The 24,028-nt window shown below is 28.9% G+C and overlaps 1 protein-coding gene across 1 annotated transcript in view; it reads right to left on the bottom strand.

Annotated features, from left to right (window-relative positions):
• Positions 1-23,636, bottom strand: part of LOC113555724 (mucin-2) — a 28,461-nt gene extending 4,825 nt beyond the window's left edge. Inside the window, exons 1-7 of the mRNA XM_026960245.1 lie at positions 23,467-23,636; positions 17,548-17,616; positions 2,805-3,073; positions 853-1,018; positions 549-725; positions 308-486; positions 50-185 (exon numbers count right to left, since the gene is read on the bottom strand). Coding sequence (XP_026816046.1) covers positions 50-185; positions 308-486; positions 549-725; positions 853-1,018; positions 2,805-3,073; positions 17,548-17,595 — 975 coding nt within the window. The 5' untranslated portion in view covers positions 17,596-17,616; positions 23,467-23,636. The remainder of the gene's footprint in view (positions 1-49; positions 186-307; positions 487-548; positions 726-852; positions 1,019-2,804; positions 3,074-17,547; positions 17,617-23,466) is intronic.
• Between the last annotated feature and the right edge of the window lie 392 nt (positions 23,637-24,028).

Raw genomic sequence — 24,028 nt, 5'->3', positions numbered from 1 at the left:
TACATTATATTTTTGTTAATTTTACTGTAACGGACGTTTATGTTTTTACTTCGACATTACAAGTGAGGTACACTTGGTGTTTGTCTGGGAATTTGAATGCTGTGACATTTGTGTATCCAATCGTTGTTATACCACTTTGGTCAACAGTTTGAGTTTTTTTCCATTGTGATATTAATTTTTTTCTCCTAAAAATATTTTAGACCCTTATAATAACATATTATATTTTATTTAAAAATTAATATTTTCTATTGTCATATAGATTCTAATTTAGATTCTTGTTACGTTATACTGCATAATTTATATTTACTTTGGACATCCTGATGAATCTGTCAATTGTATACTTGTAGTGGTTGTGGATTCATAATTATCATTATCATATGCCCAGCATTCTCTTACTCTTACATCGTAAGCTTCATCGGTACTTTTTACATATACAATTAATGAAAGCGATTCCCCAATTTTTATGATCTTGTCAACGGGTGATGTCTATAAGAAATAGATTTTTATTACAAATCTTATTTATTTTTTAAAAATATTTTTTTGCTTACATTTGGATATTGACCTCTTTGTATATCCATCCAACATTTCAGTGTGCCTTCATTTCCGGAAGGAACAGAAACAACTTCTAACATATCGACTACTATAGGCTTGAATCGTACTCGTTTACCTGTACCTGGTTTGGTCTCCGACGGACATGAGACTTTTCGTGCTAAATCCCATTCTTCCTAAAAAGTAAAAATAGTAACTTAACGTTATTTTTTAAGAAATATAAAATTTTACTTTTATACAATGTAATAACTTCTTATAATTACTTTATTTTGGATTGTTAATAATGAAATTCTAATAGATTACCTGTATTGTACTATCTGTTTGGATGATTATTGTATTTTCAATAGAACCTAAGTCACAACCACCACCATCTTCAGTAGATGAACAACCCTCATTTACAGGAGGACGACAATCTTCAATTGGTATTAGGAACTGATATGAATATTGTCCTGAATCACTCTGCACAAATCTACAAACAAAATGCTCTTTTATTAATATCATATTAAACTTTATTATATTTAATTATAAATTTATAAATTAAATTTTAATATCATTATACTTTAAGCTTAATTATAAGTTTTGTCACAATATTAGTTATAACGTCTAATAAATTCAGTCTTTTATTGATCAATTAGATTTCATTTAAGTAAAATATTTCTTCATGTACCTAGCCTACATATTACATAATAAATAGACAAAATTAAATGCACTTATTTAAATTTCAAAATTTTAATACACCTTCACTTATAACTTGTTATTATGTATGCAATTAGTATATTATACGTAATTTGAATAAAACTATGCTATTAAATTATCCCTCTCATACTTAAAAATGGATTTGTATACATATTATTATATTTTAACTTATTAAATAAAACATTTTTTTTCTAATACCTTATCCATAAAGATAATCTTAACCATAGTTATAAACATTAGTAAATAGTAACAATATAGACAACTACCTACAAATGTATATATTTTAATAAATTGAATCGAATAGTGTAAATACTAATTACAGTTTTTATAAAACATAAAGCTAAATACATTTTGATTAAATATTAGAATGTATAATAATATAGTATATAATATTATTTAATATCCATTAGCTGTCATGCCTGCCAAAAATGTAAATACAATTAAACAGATTTTAGTTGTTAGTATGAATACTCAAGTATAGAGAAATTTAGTTGAAAATATTGTATTTTACAGCTTATTGAATCCTAAGTACTTAAGTATCTTCTTTGAAAAAGTATTATTAGATAGAGAATAAAGATACAAGATACTATAGTGATTTCATTCAAAATGTTAGCTTGTTGTGTATTCAACTGGAAATAACATTATTGTACAGAGTAAAAGTCGTCAATTCCACAAAACGATTATGAGTTTACGTATAATGTATCATTTGAAACATTAAAAACACATCTTTGAGGGGATGGCAGCGTGTGTAATAAAAATAAATACGAATTTAAAATGAAAAAAATACGATCAAATAATATAGTTTAGTATAAATTACATCTAATCCAAAGTTATACAGTTTTTTTTAACATAGAAGTGTATAATATGTGAATTTGTTTGTCATAATTTATTTTATATTATTTATGTACTTCATGTACATAGCCATATATTTAGTATCAATAGAAAATTATTACAAATAAAAATACTAATAATAATAACCATTTATATTGAATCAATGATGAGAAATAGTGAGCATAGTTAACTAAAATTTTAACTTGGGTTGCATACAAGAAACTTAATACTGTTAGACGTTAAAAACTTAGAACTTATTATGAAAAGATAAAAAAGATAATAAAGAAACTATTACCAGATAATCGGCGAAAAAAATTATTTCCTGGTACCTGCAAGATTGCATAAATACTTCGCATTTATCGTACATCAATAACATTCATTTTAGAATTTATATTTTGTTATTATTATATTTTGAGATTGTGGTCATTCCTATACATAATTTTTTTTTTAAAAAGTGCTAATTAATTTATTATATATCAACTGTATACAATACATGCATTGACTGATTAAAAAAATAAACATTAATAATAACATTAATTTAATCTAGTAAAATATAAAAATAAAATTCAATAAAATAACAAATACAGTGTACAATTTCGTTGATTCGTAATAAAACCGAAATGGTGTAGGAATTAATAATTATAGGTTTATATGGAATTAAAGAAAAACGTAATATTCCCTCCCCCATGCTCCCGGCGATTGATGAAGGACTCTCGTCGTGCACTCACTTGCATTTGGGATCGTCGTGTCGACCTTTGCTGTAGATCACGCCGTTAAACGGTTCCAGAAATTCAATTTCCACGGCTATGACGCCGTCAGCTGACGCAGCGCCGCAGTCCACGCGGATGCCCTTGAGTTGCACCCTGTGTTCGACGCCGTTTTCATGCCCGTAACCGCTCTGGCGCACGAAACGATCGGCCATGGCGGAGTTCATCATTATCACTCCGGAATCATCTTGGCTGGGGTCCACGCCAATTTCCAGCGGCGATCCGCCAGCCTATAAAAAAAACGTATCGTAGTATTAATGGTTAAAAATCATTTAAAAAAAAAAGAAAAATATCTATCGTAGACAAGGACAATTGAAAAATAAACCGCACGAAACCATTGTTAATTAATAATTATAATTCATTGCAAAATTCGTAAAAAGTGGTAGTGAGAGAAATAATTGTTAGACACATTCGTCAGTTCGTCACTAAAGCTATTTTATAAATATTATTATATTACATACTTATAATATTTATAGGTACACTTGAATTATTGTCGAAAAATCGATTTAATAAACGACAAAAATGTTGTGGTTTTTTATATGTAGCTCACATAATGAAGATATTGTTATTTTTTTTTTTACCAAAAGGCTGGTGTTATTGTTATGAAACATAGGTATTATTAAATATATTTTGTTCAATTTATCAATATTATTCAAGCTTTTATATATAACATGCTTTTGAATAGTATACTTTGTCTTTTTACAAACGGTTAAAGATTACAGTTGGCACATTTTTCAGACAGTTAACAGTTAGTAGGTAAATAAATTAGAACAGTGAAATACTATGGCAATTAATCCAAAGATAAAAAATTGTTTGGTCAGCATATTTATAATAAACAGATAGCTTTAATTTTAGTTTTAAAATGGTTAATTAAACTCTTAATTATTATCATTATCAGAATTTGTAGTGTGAATATAATATAATAAAATATTTTGTAATCAAAATAATACATTTTAATAGGCATGAAATAAAATAACTTAATAACACATAAGTGTAAACCTATACACCTTATTTAAATTTTAAGATATAAAATTTACAAAAAACTATTTAATCAAATAATCATATAATGTCTATAACTGTGTACAATAAGAGTTCAAAACATTAAAATTAAAATATCGCATTTAAATTTACAATTGACCTACCAACACGTTTATTGTAGTATTTAGTATTGTAACTCGTGCATCGAACTTTCACGTCATTAAATCGAAAATAGCAATCCAAATTGTGTATATTTAATCGAAATATTATTACAATATTATGATGTAAAAACATTTTTAATAAAGAATAAGCAAATTTATCGAGACCTACCAACACGTCAGTCTGATTATGTATAATAGATACATTATTATCATCTACGTATTCTGTATTATTTTTATGACTGCGGTTTGCTAATGGAAGCAGAGAACGGTCGCTCATTTAGTCGTAAACGATCCATCGGACTGTAGAAAAACAATGTTACGATAATATTATATTACACGTACATGGTACATTGGTTGTTAGTAAATAGTGAAACATAAGACGGCGTTAAAGAACCGTTTGTCGGCGGCGGCGTAGGCGTCGACAAATGACAAACGGGAATGAATAGGTACACTCGAACTGCGGTGCTATAATCCTGGCGATGATAATAATATTATGTATACATTTGTAATATAAATATATTATAGTTACATAATGCGGGTGACTGGAAAAACAAACCGATATAATCGTTTGATATGACACCGTAGTAATACGATAATAACATTATCGTCGTGTATCGACCATCAATATAATAAGATAATCCGATGACACGGAAATAAAAAAACGACGGCAGCGGCGATGACGACGAACAAACAATATCGATATACCTATATATATATATATAGGTGTGTGTGTGTGTGTGTGTGTGTGTGTACATACAGTCACCCACGTATATTAAATATATTGTTTCCGGTCGTGGAGAAAGCGCCGACGCGCGACGGTACGGATCAAAGGTACGTATATAATATTATGGTCTCCGCTCACTCCTCCACCGCCACCACTCGCGCAGAAGATCGACGCGTTATTATCGCGGAGAAACAGAGGGTAAAAGCATTGCTCATTTAACCAGCAGTACACATAATATAGTTCCTCGCACGACGCGCCGGTGTGTACTTGCATACTACACGTGCAGTATTGGCGGAGAGGAAAAGTGCGCGGCGGCGGCGGTGTAGTTGTATAGGTTTAAAACACTTCCAGTCCCGGTTCGGGTCAAAGGTCGTGCGTACAACGTTATTATAATAATGTTGTGTGTGTGTGTGTGTATAATAAAATACACGATAAATCGTGAAAGGAACACGACGGCACGGCTGTGTCGGCTGCAGCGGCATACTACACCGGCAGGCGTATATAAAAGTGTTCGATCGAGACTTTTTCGAACGATCGACGGCGAATACGACGAGACGAATTTTTATTTATTTATCATTAATATTCCGCCGGCCGTATAAATCGCTGTGGCCAACACGTCTCCCCGGAGGGCGCCGAGGACACGCGCGTGACGCAATTTGCGCCCGAGAGAGGCTGCGTGAACCCGCGTCGCCACCGATGAAGCTTATAATAGGTAATACAGGCCATCTGCGAAATAATAATTCGAAAATACTCGTATGTTTCGGGATAACATACCTACTTTGGCCTCGAGTTGGTGACCATACGTGATTACAATTACGTACTATTCACTATCCAGTGTTGGCAGAAATATATGCACGCGCGCACGTGGGTTTGGCGTGCGCGTAAATTATTATAAAAATAATATGCGTGTAAATCAACACGTTGCAACCTGCAAGAGGTAGCGCAATAATATGCAAGACGATACCGCACGATTCGATAATATTAGTCTTTGGCCAATTTAATATGGCAGTCGATGGGCATCCGTATTAATACTATAATGTAACGCGTCTTCTTAATAGTATAATGTAACACTACGATGACTTAACAAATATTTAATTCGACAAACCGGTCGCATTATAATTAAACATATATATGCATGTGTACGTGTGTGTGTGTGTGTGTACATTAACAGGTCAAACGCGTAAAAATTAAATTGATTTGAAATGAAAAAATAAATGTCAAAAATGTCCGTAAATATTGTGACTGCATATGTCAACAATGACCAGTGGTGCAAGTCTCGATTCTCACTGTGGTGTATTATAAAATCTCAATTATAATTGTTCAATGTTCTATGGACGTTTATCGTTAGAAAGACTAACCTGGTAATCAAGTTATTTTCTTGATTACAATTGTATATGATTTATAATCATCATTGAGAATATACTGATATTTGGGTTTCTTCCGATTCAGAGAATAATATCTGACATACAGACATGACTCAAAAGAACATTAGACAACGTCGTCTCGTCGTTGCAACACAATTAATGAAAATATTAAAAATATTTAAGAAATACATTTTTGTTTTAGAAAACGTATCACATTTTTAAACGCGGGTGATTCCTTTAAATTTGCTAGACTCGTGCGGTCCTTGGCAAACCTTAGTTAAAGACTAGTAATTACATATACATAAATAGTTTGTCACGCGTCTTGATACTTAATCGACTCAAATAAATATTCAAGGAAATCGATAGGTCTCATATATATGTACCGATTAGCAAATAGACATATTTCGTACAGCACCTTTAACTTTGATTTTCAGTTATTTTTTAAGCTTTCGATAGGAATCAGTAAGTTAAGTTATTCAATTATCAAGACATTTTATTTAAAAAAAACTACAACCATGGATAATATGTCATAATACCCCTGTTTGAACGTTATTTGTAATGTCCATCTACTATTATGCGTCGAAATCTTTCAGTAAGATTTTTAACGACAATAATAGCACAGTTTATGAACATTTTTACATAGACATCAAATTATTTTTGTCGAATATCAAAAGTGAAACGTAGTGCATCAAGACTGTTTTGACCACTTTCCCCGCGCCGGCCACTATGCCCATGTGTAATATGGACGTAAATCAGGAGATTATTAAAATGCGTTTTTTTTTATATATATTATTATACAGCTAATGGTGATCACATCAAAAATTAAGTGCAATCCGTTTAAAAAAAAGAAATCGACAATTCATTCATTACAAAGTGCAAACACACTTGGAGATAATATCGGGAATTTTAACTTCAATTTAATCATTTTCATAGACTTCAGTTTGTATAAAAATAAATGACAACTATGAAGTTGCAATTACAGTTTTATTTAAAACTAATATTAAATATTTTCAACTAAATGTGTTCGAAGACTAAGAAAAAAATGTTAATTTAAAATAAAAATATTACAATTTTTATTTTATTCTTAAATGATATTATAATGTTTAAATAATCTCCTAATAACTTAATTTAATTATATGATTATAATATCATAAATTTTAACTATTTATGTCGGAAAAATTAAATATTTTATGTAAGTATATATATTTATTTTATATTATAGGTTATTTAAATTCAAATAGTGTGAATTATAATTTAATCGTAATTTCTTAGTAAGAAATATTCAAAGTAACTTTTATTTAAAAATAAAATTTACTTAAACTAGTATACAAAAAGTAATCCGTTATAATAGAAAAAAGTCTACTTTAAAATGTTGACTTTAAAAAATGTAATGGTTTGTGGTTTTTTGTCTGATTAACAATACTTCTTGCTAAAAAGATATTTATTATTTTTTACACACGATTGAACAATTAAAAGTAGGTACATAAAAACCAGCGAACGTGAAGAGTTATATGTATGTGTAACATATTTTAAGTAATTGGATCGTACAAGTCGTATAATGCAGAATCCATGCTATCGTTAAAACTATCACGGACAAAATTAACTTTTCAGTTTGTCGATTTCATTATAATCCCGTTCGGTGAACTGAGTGTGTGTTTTTCGTATTTTTTTTAACCAACGTCCATATCTCGTGTTTTCCCTCGTTGCAAAAGATTCGGGTTTTTTTCCGAGTAAATGTACAGCCAAAATGTTGCGATAGCGAATTAATACAATATGTTTAACGTGTGTCAATACGTCGACATGAACATGGCAACTACTGCACAAATCATTGTAATGCATACACTTTGGACGTGATAAATTGATATGGCTTTCCTTATCACTGTAAAGAGAATTTATTTTGTAATACTCAACACGTGGTATACAGTAGTAGTAGTACCTACCTAAAATAATCGAACGAGTAGAGTGACTAATGTAAAATAATTTAAACACGTAGTATATTGGTCGGAAAATGACATTCTAAAAGTAGTCCAATACGATGAGCCGCGTAAATTCACAACCTACACAATACCTGCAGCGCGAAAATTTTAATAAATTAATCTAGCCTTGGTGATAACTTTTAAACAAGAAGTAATATTTTCGTATACGATATCGTATCTAGTGGTTTTATCAGAAATCGGTTGATTTCGATTGCCAAAAAATGTCCATGTATAAAGTAATTCCAACACAAATAACCAGTTATATTATAATCAGTTATATAATATACGCTTTAATGAAAACGAACATAATCGAATTGAATTACAATAATTTGTATAGACATATACGTGACGCAATTTTAATTTATTGTGAAAATCAAGATTTCTTTGATAATAGTAGTAATAATACTAGTTCGAGATGCGTTTATATTATTAACGCCATAAGAATCAATGATTTATTAGGGACTTCGACGTATAACCCGTTCATGTATGAATATCTGTAAAATTGTAGATGTGATTTACAAACGTTGTTTTTTACGAGACAATAACATATATTACGCATATGAAGGTTTCGTTTCACAATAATGGAACAAACGACATAATGTTGTTATACCTACTTACCCCAAAAAAATCGGGTTCAGAAGAAGAAGAAAAAATGGTACGGCATAAGGTCAAAATTCGATTTATCGACTTATAGTACATAACGAGTTTTATTTTTGTGAAAAGAAAAAAAATGAGAGCGGAGTTTTGCCAAAATACTGGTAAACTGAGCTATGCGCCATTTTATGAACAAATTGGGAACCAGCCTGTTTATTTTTAATATTTTACCGGAATGCATTTATTATAACAATATAATATAATTTAACTTTTTTATCATTTATTTATTTTAACATTTTTTTTTTTTTGCTTTATTGTTGTTTAAAACATTTTTATATCTACTAAAAACAATAATACTATACTAATAAATACTGAATTAAAAATGCGTATAATCTTTGCAAGTCAAATATAGAAAAAAATAAAACGAGTGAGGAAAACTATAAACGCCATAATAGAATTAAATTTTAATTATTATTCGTTCGACAATAATACATTTCTATAATTTTGAAACTGACATGATTCTTCGTGCTTAATATTTAGTTTTCATTATTTCATTGATTTATATAAAATATCAGAAACCATGGCAATCAGTACACAAATATAATATGGTTATAGGTACAAACTGCTCCAAATCGAATAATTCTAATAAATAGTATTGATTTTTGAAGAAGTTGATGTTTGTATTTGATCGTAGATCTAGTGCAATGCTTGCTCTACCCAGTTTTCATTTTATTTCTTATTTTATGTAAATTATTAAAATGTCCAACGATCAAAAGCATACCGGAAAAAAAACCACTCGAAAAATCATAATTATATTAATAATACCTTAAATGTCAAAATCGCTATGTCTGCACGTCAAAATAATTAGAGTATATGAAAATTCTTAAATCCACGGTAAAAAAAAAAAAATGCTGCTAATACGCTTTATATAATGAAATATAGGTAGACTATATATTATTATAATAATTATTAAGACTCGGATATTAATGCAATAAAATACTTGATGAAAAAACCCTTACAGAATACAAAAAAATCTTAATAAGTGTATGACCTAAATTCGCAAAATGAACTTAATTTTTTTTTTTATGAATGCCATAATTATGAACGAATGTTAAAATTTAAAATAAATCGTAATTGAAAAAAAAATTACTCTTGTTTTTCTTTTTTAAAGTTCCTAATGGTTGAAAATACTCGACCTATCATTTGAGTATAAAATTATTTAAAAATATGAAAATTCCAAAAATCAACATCCGAGCATTAATAATTTTATCTTATCACTATTATATAGTTCTACATCTATATTATAATAATATATGGATCATTAAATTTTTTTTTAATATACAAACTTTATCACGCTTTATTCTATTTACCTCCGGCGTTATTTTTTCCTTGCGGAAAACAATTAATAGTTTTCCATATCCATAAGTATTATAATAATAACTATAAATCATAGAAAGTCATAATATGTTATATTATAAGTCGTACTAGAAAAGGTTTATTATTAAAATCAATAATAATTTTACATCATATATATATATATTAAATAAGGTGCAAAATTGACGCACTCGCTATTATATTCAGTCAGACAATCTATATACACTATTTTCTATATGTAAGTATTAGTTTTCCCTTGTTACAGATACATGTATTTATTATATATAAAGGTATGTATTGTCACTCCGTGAAACCACCGGATAATTCATACCGTGCAATACACAGACGAGAATACGAATGTTTCCGGTGCGGAAACTTAGAAACTTCGAACCACGTGCTCGGTGAAATTGACAAAAACTTCCCCGGCAACCGGAGCACGTTTATCATAATACCGACGGTTGTAGACGAATGTATAATATATATGTGTTTACCTATGTTTATTATAATATACATATGATGTACCATAGGTACACATATCCGTTCAACCTTCACTAGTCGTATATCACATATACATACATATATATTAATATGTATAATGTATATATGTCTCGAAACATCACTCACAGTCGCGTAAAACTATCATTTTTATTATTAAAAAAAACTGTACCTATATATTCGTGTAATAAATTATTCTGTCACTGTTGCCATAATAGCAGCCGTGTCTGTATCTTCGATAATTGTTTTTTTTTTTTTAAAGGCCGATGAAACCATAAGGCTAATATCTACACAGTCTTCACACTCAATTCTTTTTCAAAACAACCATCATTCAGCTAACAATCTAACTCTATACAATTTTTCGATCTTAAAATAATACGTATTTATTTATGTTTTAATAACACTATATTTATGAAATATTTTTTGGGTGTAGAAGCAATAATGACCCAAAAGATTTATATTGCATAGCTTTCCTTCTCAATATTATAGACCGGAAAAATTTAACTCTCGCACTAGTATAATTTGGACACTTCCTAAAACTTTGAACATTTAAAAATTTTATTAATTATTTCTCCATTAATAAATAGTTTAGCTGAGTTATTTTCAGTGTTTGTTGTTGAAAGAGTGTTATTGCAAAAGTTTTATCCGGGTTTTTATGCGTCTCATTACTAAGGAACTGTGTTTACAAGTGGCCGAACTTATTTCATTGGTGGAACTTGCACAATAGTTTGTGTAAGTTATCACATTTTACTGAAAATAGATAATCGAGATTTATTTAAAACTATATCTCTTGTTGTGTTTATGTGATTCCCGTTCTCGACCTCTAGGCAAGATCTTGTTCTGTTCAAAAATTATTTCTCTAACGTCGGTGTATACTGTATATTATAATCGGCCGGATTGCCGTTCGCGTCCTTGACATTTATAAACGCGTTTAAATTATTCATAATCCTTTTAGTAACATATACGCATACTGCGAGCAACGCGTAGGTATCTATCACCAGCTACTCAAAATTTCACAACACCAACGTCGTATATTCTTCGTCTTCTTCGACAGACTACAACGACGAGTCAAACGTCATAATGTTGTATAATAAGCGCTCGTTGTAAATCTTTTAGCGGCCTCATTATCTGATAAACTTATAGTAGCCCATCTTTAGAATCATATTTATCCTTGTCTCCCTCGTTTGCCGTAGTCGGTCTCTCACACATCCTCTCTCCTTCACTGGACGTGTCGCAATCATCTGATGAGAACCGATTACAGGATGTAACATCGCAATGATTGTGAAATATATATATAACATGTGCTCAGTAAAATCACCGTCAAATGATTAATGAACGTGGGGTACGTCGCTGCCACTGCCAAAGTCAAAATCCTATACGGTTGCATTTTGTCAGTCGAGGACGTACCCTCTACCATTCTCACAACTCCGAATACATGATGAGTTATTATAAAGTTTGTATTTACCTATATATATATATCCTATATAGTAAAACATATAACGATATTAGCGCATACAAAAATTCACATTAACTAGTTGTGAAAGTTCGACCGTACCTTTTATTATGCGGCATCATGTTAACCCAGTCTTCATACAGAAACTTTACAAAAATGTATAATATTTACATCTTTCTGACGTTATAAATATCTAAGTATTAAGAGCACCTACACGTGCAAATCACACTGTATAAATAATTACACCTACATAACAATATATTTGTCAATCATCGTTATAACAATTTTATACAGTCTACAAATTACAATACTACCCTTAGATTTTATTTTCATTTTTTCTAAAAGAAAAACAAAACTATCAATTACCGTATAGGTAGAAGCAGACTGTAGTATTTATTGTATTATTTTTGCACAGATATTATTAGGTATATCATAATTATTTAAATCGTTTATTAGTTCCGATTTTTAATAGTCATGTGAATTAATTCAGCAATCGTTTTTAATTTCATTATTTTTTTCACATCTCATAATAATAATTTACAATAGTAAAGTATAATGGTCAAACAAACAAAAATAAAATCTGAAATGTCATTTCATATTATTTTATCAGACTAAAGATGATTTGTATCCAACTTCAACAGTGTTCTCTTATATTTTATAATTATTATATGTATGTATTCATTATTTATCATCAAAAATATTAATTTAGCGATTTATATACGTTTTGTGTTAATTCAACCCAGAGGCGATCGGAAAGGGATAGACAAAAGTACTCTATATAATTAATAATGATATACCCGCTATCAGATAATGCATACACTTGTATAAGCACATTGTAGAGATTATCACTTGATTTTATATTATTATCTATTAACTTTAGTTGGATTTTTGTTAAAATAAATAATTATAATATTTTATGGTAGAGATATTTGTATTTAATATTTATTAAAATTTCGTTGATTCTTTTAACGTCTCTCAATGTTATTTATATTTTTAAAATTCCACAAAGTTCAAACTCAAAGTACATTGTTTAGTTTATGCTAAATAGTTGAACGTCATAATATCAGATAAAATATTATGTACCTATTATATAGGATAAACTTCAGACATTAATTTTCTAAACTCTCGTGGTAAGCAAATTTTCCATTTATTTATGTTTGTAAATTAAATTATTACCTTGATGTTCTACTATTTCTAAATAAAATTATATTTCAACAGGTTTCATATAAATTTTGACAAACACGGATTTTCTGAATAAATTTAAAACGTTTCATGATGCTAACATTTCGAAGGGACAATACTGAATTTCGATACACTTATAATACAACTTCTGGTCGTCATAAATTGGATAGCTTTTCAGACCAACTGTTATACGATATTACAAATAAAATATTCTCGTTCCAGCTAACACCTCATATATTTGCATAATCAACTCGACAACGCGTTGTGCACAATATGTGCACACTATCATGCACCCGAATCTGTTCAATGGTAATATATATTATAAATTATGATAATTAAAATAAATATATTAATGATTCTCTCATTTTTCTTTTTTTGTTATTAAAATTTCAATTCTGTAAGTAAATCGTATATTAATATAATTATTAATTATAATCATATGCATAATTATACTTAAACCATGATAATTATATAAATTGATTTTAAAGTTGATATTTTCAAAATAAAAAAATATACAATTAACCTAATACGTTAATACCATTGTACCACATCGCATTTGCTGTTTCTTAAGAATTCTAATCCTTTTGTGACCTAACCTAACCTAGCCCTTGTTATTATAGATTAAAGTTCTATGTACCGCATTATATACTAACCCTGGTTAGATTACACCAAGATGAAACTGAAAATCAGTCGTTTCGATAAACACCGTAAATTTATTTATAGTTCACCGACTACAATAATTGTACATTTACGCGCGAGTTATCATTATTGCAGTATACCGACCAATTTCATTACAAAGACTACATGGTTAGCATACATCATAAATGACGTAACTGTCGGTATCGATGGTTTTCGTTTTTCGCCAAACATAACGACGATCGTATTATTCTTATAAGCTATCATTGGATAAGGATTTAATTCATTTGTTTACTTGTCCACCAAACGCATGACGTTCAAAAGTCGTCACGAAAGAAATTAATTAATAATAGTTCATGATTTCACGGCATCTAAATTTAAATTTTGAAAATTTGGTTTCGCATTTTTAATACATGCCTAATATGTCTACGTGTATATGTGTTCATTATAATTTGTAATATAGTTTTCAGAGTAAATACAAATAAACAAATAAAATATCAAGTCGTGATACTAATCTGCAAAACATCTTCTATACAACCAGACATTATATGTAATTAATTAATTCATTAAGCTACACTATAATAGGTAACCAGGTAGGTACCTACTGCCTAGATAAACGGCTGCGACGCGTAATTTATCATCACAACGCATAGAGATGATCGGTCGCGGAGCTGCAACGTCGGAGGCGTGTGAATACACATCGAGAAAGCGAAAGGACTATTAAAGTACCTATTACAATATTAATAATAATAATGTAATATCGTACATTATTATGTATTGAAGGCGTTTCAGACGTTATTTCGATAATATAAAAATTAACATAATGCGATCTATATACTATAATTTAGTATGTTGTATTGTCTTAGTGATTTCGAGTTTCAAATTGTATAACAACGAGCCCTGTCGCATCACACATGTTTCGTAATATCTGACGTACGCCCATTACATTGTAGCAATATTATATAGGTATTATTATTATTTTCTAACAGACTAAACGACTGAGTACAAAAATGTTTGTACGTACGTGCGGCTGGCCGGTGCAAGCATGTATAATGACGCATTGTCATCGCGATGAAGTACATTGTCACGATCATCGTTCGGTAGGTACTTATGAACGTGATATATCGTAAAAAAAAAAATTTAAAAACAGTTTTAAAAAAACGTCATAAAACCGCTCATCATAAGGCACCGCAACACAAATTACGTATAATGATATTATAACAGTTTTACAACGCGTAAACGCTGTAGCGCAGTTACCTCGTGGTTTTAAATGATCGATATAATTTCTCACGATGGCATAAAATATATACAGAAAAAACAATATATTGCACTGTTTAGAGAAGATAGTACAGAATAAGACGATAAAATCGTAAAAATCATTCGGACCGGATAGACTATGATTCCGAGTATTTTTAAAAGCCAAAGTCCTCACGAAACGAGGTACTTATTAAATGTTGTCCACTGTACAGTGAAACTCATAAATATAATGATGTTTTTCAATCATTATTATCGAAGAACATAAGAGAAAGTTTCAAGATACCAAAACTTTGAATCTAATTTAGAGTTAATACTATAGTGCTTGTAATTTTATTTCATATAACTCATATTATAAGACAATACACGATTGCGCGCGATTTATGTAATTGCAGACTTTAAATTTGTAATAATTTATAAAAACTAGAAAGTAGTATATTTTATATTGGTAATAAATCAAATGACATATATTTCTCTAAAATTTCAATAATAATAATTCGTGTCATTAAAAATATGATTTTTAGAAATATAAACTATGTTATAATATATTATTGTAAGTCTTTATATTTTTAATTACTTCAATAAAACTGTAATTTATATATAATGGTTATAAATTGATAATTTAGATAAAAAATTTCAAAACTTTTACAATATAATATGCAATTTTAAAATACTGCAGATAATATATATTTCATTTTCCCTGCCATTTTATTTTTATTTCTATAACCATCAATTACAATTAACTGTATTTAATTTATAATAAAAATTATAATCAAGATTTTAAACAAATACTAATATTATTAAAAAGTGATCATTTTTTAAAATTCAATTATTTTTAATGAAAATACTGTAAATCCAATTTATTGTATTTATATATATGTAACATCTGCTTGAAAGTCTGATAAATTATTAATATATTCCTTTAAAACATTCAAAATTAGTTTTTAATGAAATGAAGAAGTCACAATTGTCGATTTATAGAAACTCCTATTAACATTTAATTAACTTTTTCTGAGTAAAAAATATGTAAATACAACAATTATTGAAACTTTAAAAATAATGCCTAGATAAACATACATTGCATTGAAATTACACGTTTTATCGTGTCAGTTTAAAATCTAAAAAAATATTCAATGTTACAATAGTATACAAATCGAGTATGCTAATATTATTATATTCATAGTATATAATATATAAAAAACACTCCAATAACATAATCAATCTTAACTACACGTTTATCTATGAAATAAACATTAATTTAAAAATGTACACAATCTACATCCAACATATTGTGATATACCTACTGATACCATTATTGGGAGTAGAACTCGTTTGCTTATATATTGTTATAACTGAAATTATAGTATTAAAATATAAATTTAAAATATTAAGCTAATTAATTTTAACGATTCACTTGAATAGTTGAATGATCCAATTAGTTAACAATATAGTATAATGTCGAAAAAAAAATAATGAAGTACCTAGTTGTGCAAGATGATTAATTTATTATTTTCAGATGTTTGTGTCCAAAACCGTGAGACTAGTTGGTTAATTTCAAATATGATAGGATGAGATATTGTCTCGAACAGTTCGCTTGCTCTATAGATATTTTGGGTACATAATATGCTCGCACTATTTTGTAGAATCATAAATCTTTAAAACATCTTTAATATTTTTCTATAATCTCAACTCTAATCGGAAAATCCCAACACTTGCGTACTAAAATTTAAATTACATTCCGAAACTTAACACACGTAATTGGTTCTTTTTTCTCATACAATACGAGTTGAAATAATAACATTAATAATATTTTAAGAACATTTAAAAATGTTAATTTATTAAAAATTTAAATAGAATTGATAATAAGAAAAGGGAAAAATAATAAAATACACACACTTGTACATAAATGCGCATACTTACTATTTAAAACCAAAACGTTTCGTCATTCGTGTCAAATATAACGAAGAAATGTAACAAAGTCTTAAATATATATTTGTTTTACAAGTACTCACTATTCACACTTCTACGTGAAGAAGTGCCTCGAGGGATAGTCAATAATAGTGAAACTAATATTACTGCCTATCAACTCGTCCACTTCAAATTTAAATTATGGGTGTCGATTATAATATATTCAAAAACCTTCCAGAAGCGTGATGCAAATGTTAAGTATTTTTATTTAATCGTCAAACAGATAATGGACCTCACGGAAAAAGTATATTAATAATTTATGAAAACCAAAGTAATTATATTATCCAGGATAAATAATTGTTAGTCTGTGGTTGAGAACGCGTTTAAATGTGAATATCTTAAAATTATTATACATCTTTGACAAATCAGGCTGATTAAATATTATTATAAACCACCTTTCACGCTATAAATCGACTTTACATCGATCCTCTTGAACAATAACAAATCAAATATTATCTTGATCCCCAAACCCAAAATGTACATATACTAGCGGTCATTATGTTTTTATAGTATAGCTCAAATTGTTCATTCAACAATCGACTTACCTTAACGAGGACTGCCAGAAAGCACACGGGCAAAAACTGCCACAACATTTTGGGCGTCTTTGGAATTCACTGTAAATAAAAAAAAATTAAAAATCATTAAAGCTTTTCTAAATTTAATTTCGGAAGCAAAAATCAATCGGATGCCAAGACTAATCGGTAGCATCTAATTAGTATATAATAAATTAAGCAGCTGCATTATAATATAATATTGTGCATATGATAATATCGATACCGATAACTATAACAATAAGTTACGCTGTCTATAATAGGTAACACTCATCTTAATAAACATAATATCGTATAATGTTGTGCATGACTTGCTCGCACGTAACCTCAATATGATGTCTTTTTAATGACGGACATATTATTAGGACCCATATGATATATGATCCATTTTATCATCCACAGTGTTATAAAAAAAGCTTTAAAAATTTAAAATTTAATACGGAGAATATATAGAAAATTACAAAATATTTTTTATATTTAATAGTATGATGTCAAATTCTTCGATTTTAGAGTAAATTAAAGGATACACAAAGCGTTACGGATTATATACATAACTAAAATGTTTGTCTAATTAGATTTCCTCTAGTTTGATTTATCCTAATATATTGCTCACAATCTCAAATTGTATGATCAAAAAAAATAATTGTGAAATGATCGCTATATGGTTTTTCTTAAAATATTAAAAACTGTTTACTGTTAACTGTTAACATAATATAGAATTTAATTTTAGTATCTAAGCTTTACGACTTCTAATTATCAATAAACTATACCATTAAATAAATTATAAATTATGTTTATTTTCAAATTTTAACAAGTGATCTGTATAAATTCAAAAAGAAAAACAACTCAATCATACCGAAAAATTATATATTAAAATATATAATCAGAATATAATATTATGTTTCTACAAAATATCGAAAATATTATCGTTTGTTACAATAATTTAATGTGTCTTAAACATAAATTTATTAATTAACTCGATGGAAATAATACTGTCGTAGTTATAATATAAATGAGTTTAAGGGCATTTCTTTTTTAGTATTTATTGTTTATCGTCAAATATAAACTGAAAATAAAATTAAGTTTCAAGTATTATACTAACTTACGAGTGGTCCAAGTGACTTAGAAACTACGTAGCATTAGTATTATAGTAGTATCAATATTGATATTGCGTAAGTGATTCAACAAGCGCTCTATGCTATATATAATGCTATAAAACCCACTGAATTAATCCAAAGTAAAATTTATATTATTTTATATGGTATAGAGTTTGATTATTTAAATCATACGTGTATGATAATACACATACACTATTATATGCAATTATCTTTGACATTATTTCACCTGTTTTTCGATAACGTAATAAAATATTATATCGTATTTTGTTGTAACTTCCGGTAAAATCTTAAAAAATATTATAACGACGACCGCATATGAATCAGACAGTAAATTATTTTTAAAAAGTGCAATATAGTTAGATTTTTTTTAAATTATTTAAATTCTCCGTGAACTTATTATACGCATAAACTATTATGTGCGGCACGTGCAAACTATAAAAACTATTAATAAAAATACCTAACTAATATTTTAAACTGTATGCGTACTTATATAAATTCTATACATTATACATACAATAGAATATAAGTATATAACACATACACACACACCATCGGCCACGTATATAGCCACATCGTACTTAACGCATCCGAACGGGTAGCGCTGCATTTTGTGTACGTTTTCGGCTCGTAAATTTCACGACCACGACCGTATAATGAGTTTTGCCATTTTATTGCATAAAACTATACGGTGTGGAGCTCGAGGTTACACACAAGACCCACAGAAATGTCAGCCAACCTACTTAAGGTTTTCTGTGACCATTTTCTTCCTGAAAAATATAATATCTGTACGTGCAGATGATTACCTTCAGACATTATTATTATATTTTTGCATATGCTTCCGAAACATTAAAATGTGATATAAGCGATGGATAATCGGAAAACGGTTCGGATACTAATACTTTTTTAACCTTTTGAGTGTCATAGGTGCACATATGCGTCCACCACACAATACTCTTCTAGTGCCATAGACGCATATAATGCATCTTTGTTCTTAAATATTTAATAACAGCCGTTATCAATAAATACTATGTTGATACCAAAAGATTAAAAATCATAGACCTTACACTAGTTTAAGGCTATGTTAAAAAATCCAAAGATGAATCAAAGAATGTTCACAGAAAATATATCGGACAAAAAATAACAAAGAAGTTGTATGTGAATACATTTTTTCCAGTGATAGTCAAAATTGTTGTTTATCATATCACCTACGTATACATTATATTTTAAATTTTAATAAAAGTTGCGTTACTAAAATGTTTAATATCAAATACTAAATAATATTATTTATTAAAAACACCAATTATCGCAATCATAACAAATTTAGGAACTATTAGCCGCATAATTCTAAGGGAACAATAACATAGGAAATATTGATCCAAAAAAAAATTGTTTTTTTGTTACTATATTAAGTAATTAATAAAAAATAATAATAGAGACTATAGGTGCCACTATAAAAAAAATAATTCGGCACTCGAAGGGTATATTGCGATATAAATGGTTCAATCCATGAAAATATGTAAGTATTTATCAATTTATTATTAAAAAATTTGAACTTTAAAAATTTAAGCATACACACGCGTATATTATAGAGAACGAATTAGATTTAGTTAAGGAAAAAACGTTAGGTGAGAATAACGTCACGTATTGACTTTACGACCGTACCGTCCCCTCGCGAACACAAAAAATTTGAAATTTCACCGTCATCGGAACGGTTATTCTTACATAATATTAAACTACTTTGATGCAGCATCAAAAAATACGATTTATCGTCTGCAACACCATTGTTGCGCATGAACCGTATTCATCTGCAGATGTTACAAAACTTTACTTAAATAATAACAATATAACATATATCCATAGTTTAATGGTAATAATATTATAATATCGTAATCGCGTCAAATTCCTGCGCGGCTGCTATAGTACTGAAGCGCAGTTACAACAATAACTAACGTCACAATTAAAAAAAAACATATAACAATTTACTAGTAGGTGCCTATAATAATATATGAAGCGTGTGTGTGCACTCTAGACACTCTAACATAAGACAACGCTGACGATAATGTGCATACAATGTAATAATTATACACTCACAGTGTGTCGTTATAATGATATAATATTATGTTATAATATACACATACGAATGCCGTACGGAGGTGTTGCTGGCGTATATTGGAGGCGGCGACGTCAACAAATGTCGGTCATCCGACTTCAACTGTAATGCGGGATGTTATTGTTCACACGATAACGACGTTTTTCTTATTGTTATCATTTTTATTATTATTATTATTATTATTGTTCGTCCGCCAATCATTAATTTTTATTATTATTATATTCTGCCGTCAAAAAATTGCCCGTGTGAAATTTTAATTTAAACGAGCAGACCTACTCTATCCAACGTATCATGCGTATAGATTCCGCAATCCCCGCCCCTCTACTCCCATCAACGATTAACTAACATGTTATTAGTTAGTCAACGGATTCGATAAAAACGTCAAAACAACTTTCGAGCCATCTTTATTATCAACCCGACAGCACATACGATTCACTTTTATGTTTATCGGACATCTCCAAAAGCCAAAGGTGACAGTCAAAGCCAAACATTTCGTAAATAAATAAAATACATAATATTATATTCTGTCATGACTTCCCATGAAAAAATAAATAAATAATAACGATTTCGGTGCCACTTTTTTTGCTCAGATATAGTCGGCGAGAAGATCATAGTAATTGTAATACTATGTAAAAAAAACATTATTTATTGCGTGCGTTAACACCAAACATCTTCTCATACAAGTATTACGATATTAGTAAATAATTTATTTTAAATAGTTGCATATTAAACAAAAAACTAACTACTAACGAGTGAAATTATTTCTTGCGATTACGAAACTCGCCGTCCATTCACGTTTTAATTCGATAATTTTTGGTTACAGAGTGTACATAAAAAAAATAATAAATCCTAATTTAGTTATTGACATTTATTAAATACCGATGAGTTGAAATCGTTTAATTTAGTATATCTGCGGAATCTTAAAAGAAATAACTAATAACGATACATATCTTATCGTTTCGCTTTTTAATAGCTATAATATACTGGTATTGGCGTCGATATTAGTGAAATGTTTAAAATAAATCAACGGACTGACGAAATACGAACAGAGTGTATAATAATTGTCCAGAAGTCCAAACAAAAAAAAAAAAAAAATGTGTGTACGATTTACTAGTAAATGTGCCATTTTGTTACACTCGGCTACCCGCAGCAAAGCTCTTTTTAATGCAATAATATTATGTTTTATAATTGCAGTGCAATGAATATATAATATATTTCTTATTCACGCACATCGCAATATGAACGGAATATGATTTGCTCTATGAATACAACGTATTTTATTTTCCGCGTTTGTACGAAATGTACGCAGCCGCAATAAACTATAGGGAATAATAATAATGTTATTATATTATAACGAGTTTGAAGTGTTTGCGGGTTACGCGAGGTGCTCGTTTGTTTAGTGTCTTGGTGAGAAACACCGGAGTCAACCGACCGACGGCTAATTAGATGGTTAACCGATTTTGAATGCGGGATTACTAATTATTCATTTTCTGAACGTTATACGTTCCCTGGGAGAACCACCACGCGCGTAACACCGTTCAATTAAACGTGATTCGTGACCTGTGTGAAATTCTAAAAGCACGCAAAAATACACAAACTGGGAAGTTAAATAATAATAATGAAATACCTCTATGTATATATTATACAGTTTTTGTTTGCATAAGTTTATTGGGCACGATTTTGTATTTTATTATTTTCTTTTTTTATCAAGAAAAACAGAAAACCCATTATTTATCTATCTGTGTCATTTGCGCAATAGATAATTTTACTAAAAATATATTTTAAAAAATCACAGGTAAGGACTAGGTTAAAAGGTAGGGACTAGGTTTGTTTTTTATTTTATTTATTTTATTAATTAACACCCATTTGAATTAAATTTAAAAAAATATAAGTAGTCGAATCATGCCAATATCACAGACATTTTCAATATAAATGAGGGTGAAATAGGTTTCAGCATCCTATTATTGTGGACTATTAGTACTTTACTTAAAATTAGTTAGAAATAACTTGTTCAAATTTGGATTCAAAAATATTTTCTAAAAAAATCATCTTCTTAACAATTTACATAAAAAAATAGTGGTTCGCTCACAGGTTTTATTTCTAAATTATATAAAAAATCGTATTTTAAAATATAGTCCTTAAATAAACATACTTGAAAATTCTAAAGATTAGAATTTGAATAAATGTATTGTTAAAGGAAAAGTTATGCTTAGTGAATCACCACGTAAATCATATATGTATTATTCAATATTATGTGAAATAAATTGATCGTTTTCATCACGTCTAACCGTAACGGTAACCGTCGTTCGCTTCAATACAGAAGAAAAATTCATTGCATTTCTATATCGACGTATCATAATATTTGAAATATATTTATATTTATGTGTGCGTGTGTTATTTAATATTTAATAGAAAAACGACGGACACACACATTATTAATATAGGTCTTCTATGCTAACATCAGTTTATACGAGCGTATTTAAATGTACATATAATAATTTATTAAATATGTATAATTATTATTTTATACCCAAACATTCGTTTTTGGTATGTATAGATAATGCAGAAAAATAATAAAAAAAAAATTTAATGTACATAATATATTATATTTAGCGAGAAAATTACTGTTTAATGATAAAATATGCATCTTTCTCATAATAAAATGTAAACATAATTTAAACTAACCTTATATTATTATGTATCCGGACGCTCGTAATGTGAAAATCCGATTTTTGATGGTTGACAAATGTTTTTTAGAATTTTAAACTATAAAACGTTATAAGAAAAAAACACCGCAATCACATCACCGGAACAGAATCGCGATACTACGCGCGCAGTACATTTCTCGGACGATCGCGAGAATAAAGCAGACGATTCCAGTCGTGGAGAAAGTTTATATATATACCTGCCGGTCCCCGGCGCTGGTAGGTATTATAAACATACCTACACGATACGCCGCTTTTTTATCATTATTATTGTATTTCTTTTTTTCTGGGAGACGGTGACCGTGAAACTGTGGCCGGCCGAACGTATCCTCAATAATATTATTACACCAGTTTATGATACAAACTATCGTTTTTACACCGCCTCTACGGGGGCGAAGATTTTTTTTCCTAATCGTCTTTCGTACTCAAACATCAATTTATTAATTATTCACGTCTGCGCCCGTAAGTCAACGTAAGCTGGTAATATTATTACTATTATTATTGTTAGGTATGTCGAATTCAGACAGAAACCCTATCTGATT

Source organism: Rhopalosiphum maidis, chromosome 4 (assembly GCF_003676215.2).
Source record: "Rhopalosiphum maidis isolate BTI-1 chromosome 4, ASM367621v3, whole genome shotgun sequence".
Taxonomy (NCBI): Eukaryota; Metazoa; Arthropoda; class Insecta; order Hemiptera; family Aphididae; genus Rhopalosiphum; species Rhopalosiphum maidis.
Note: the sequence above shows the minus strand (reverse complement) of the source record. Positions and strands in the feature narration are given on the sequence as shown.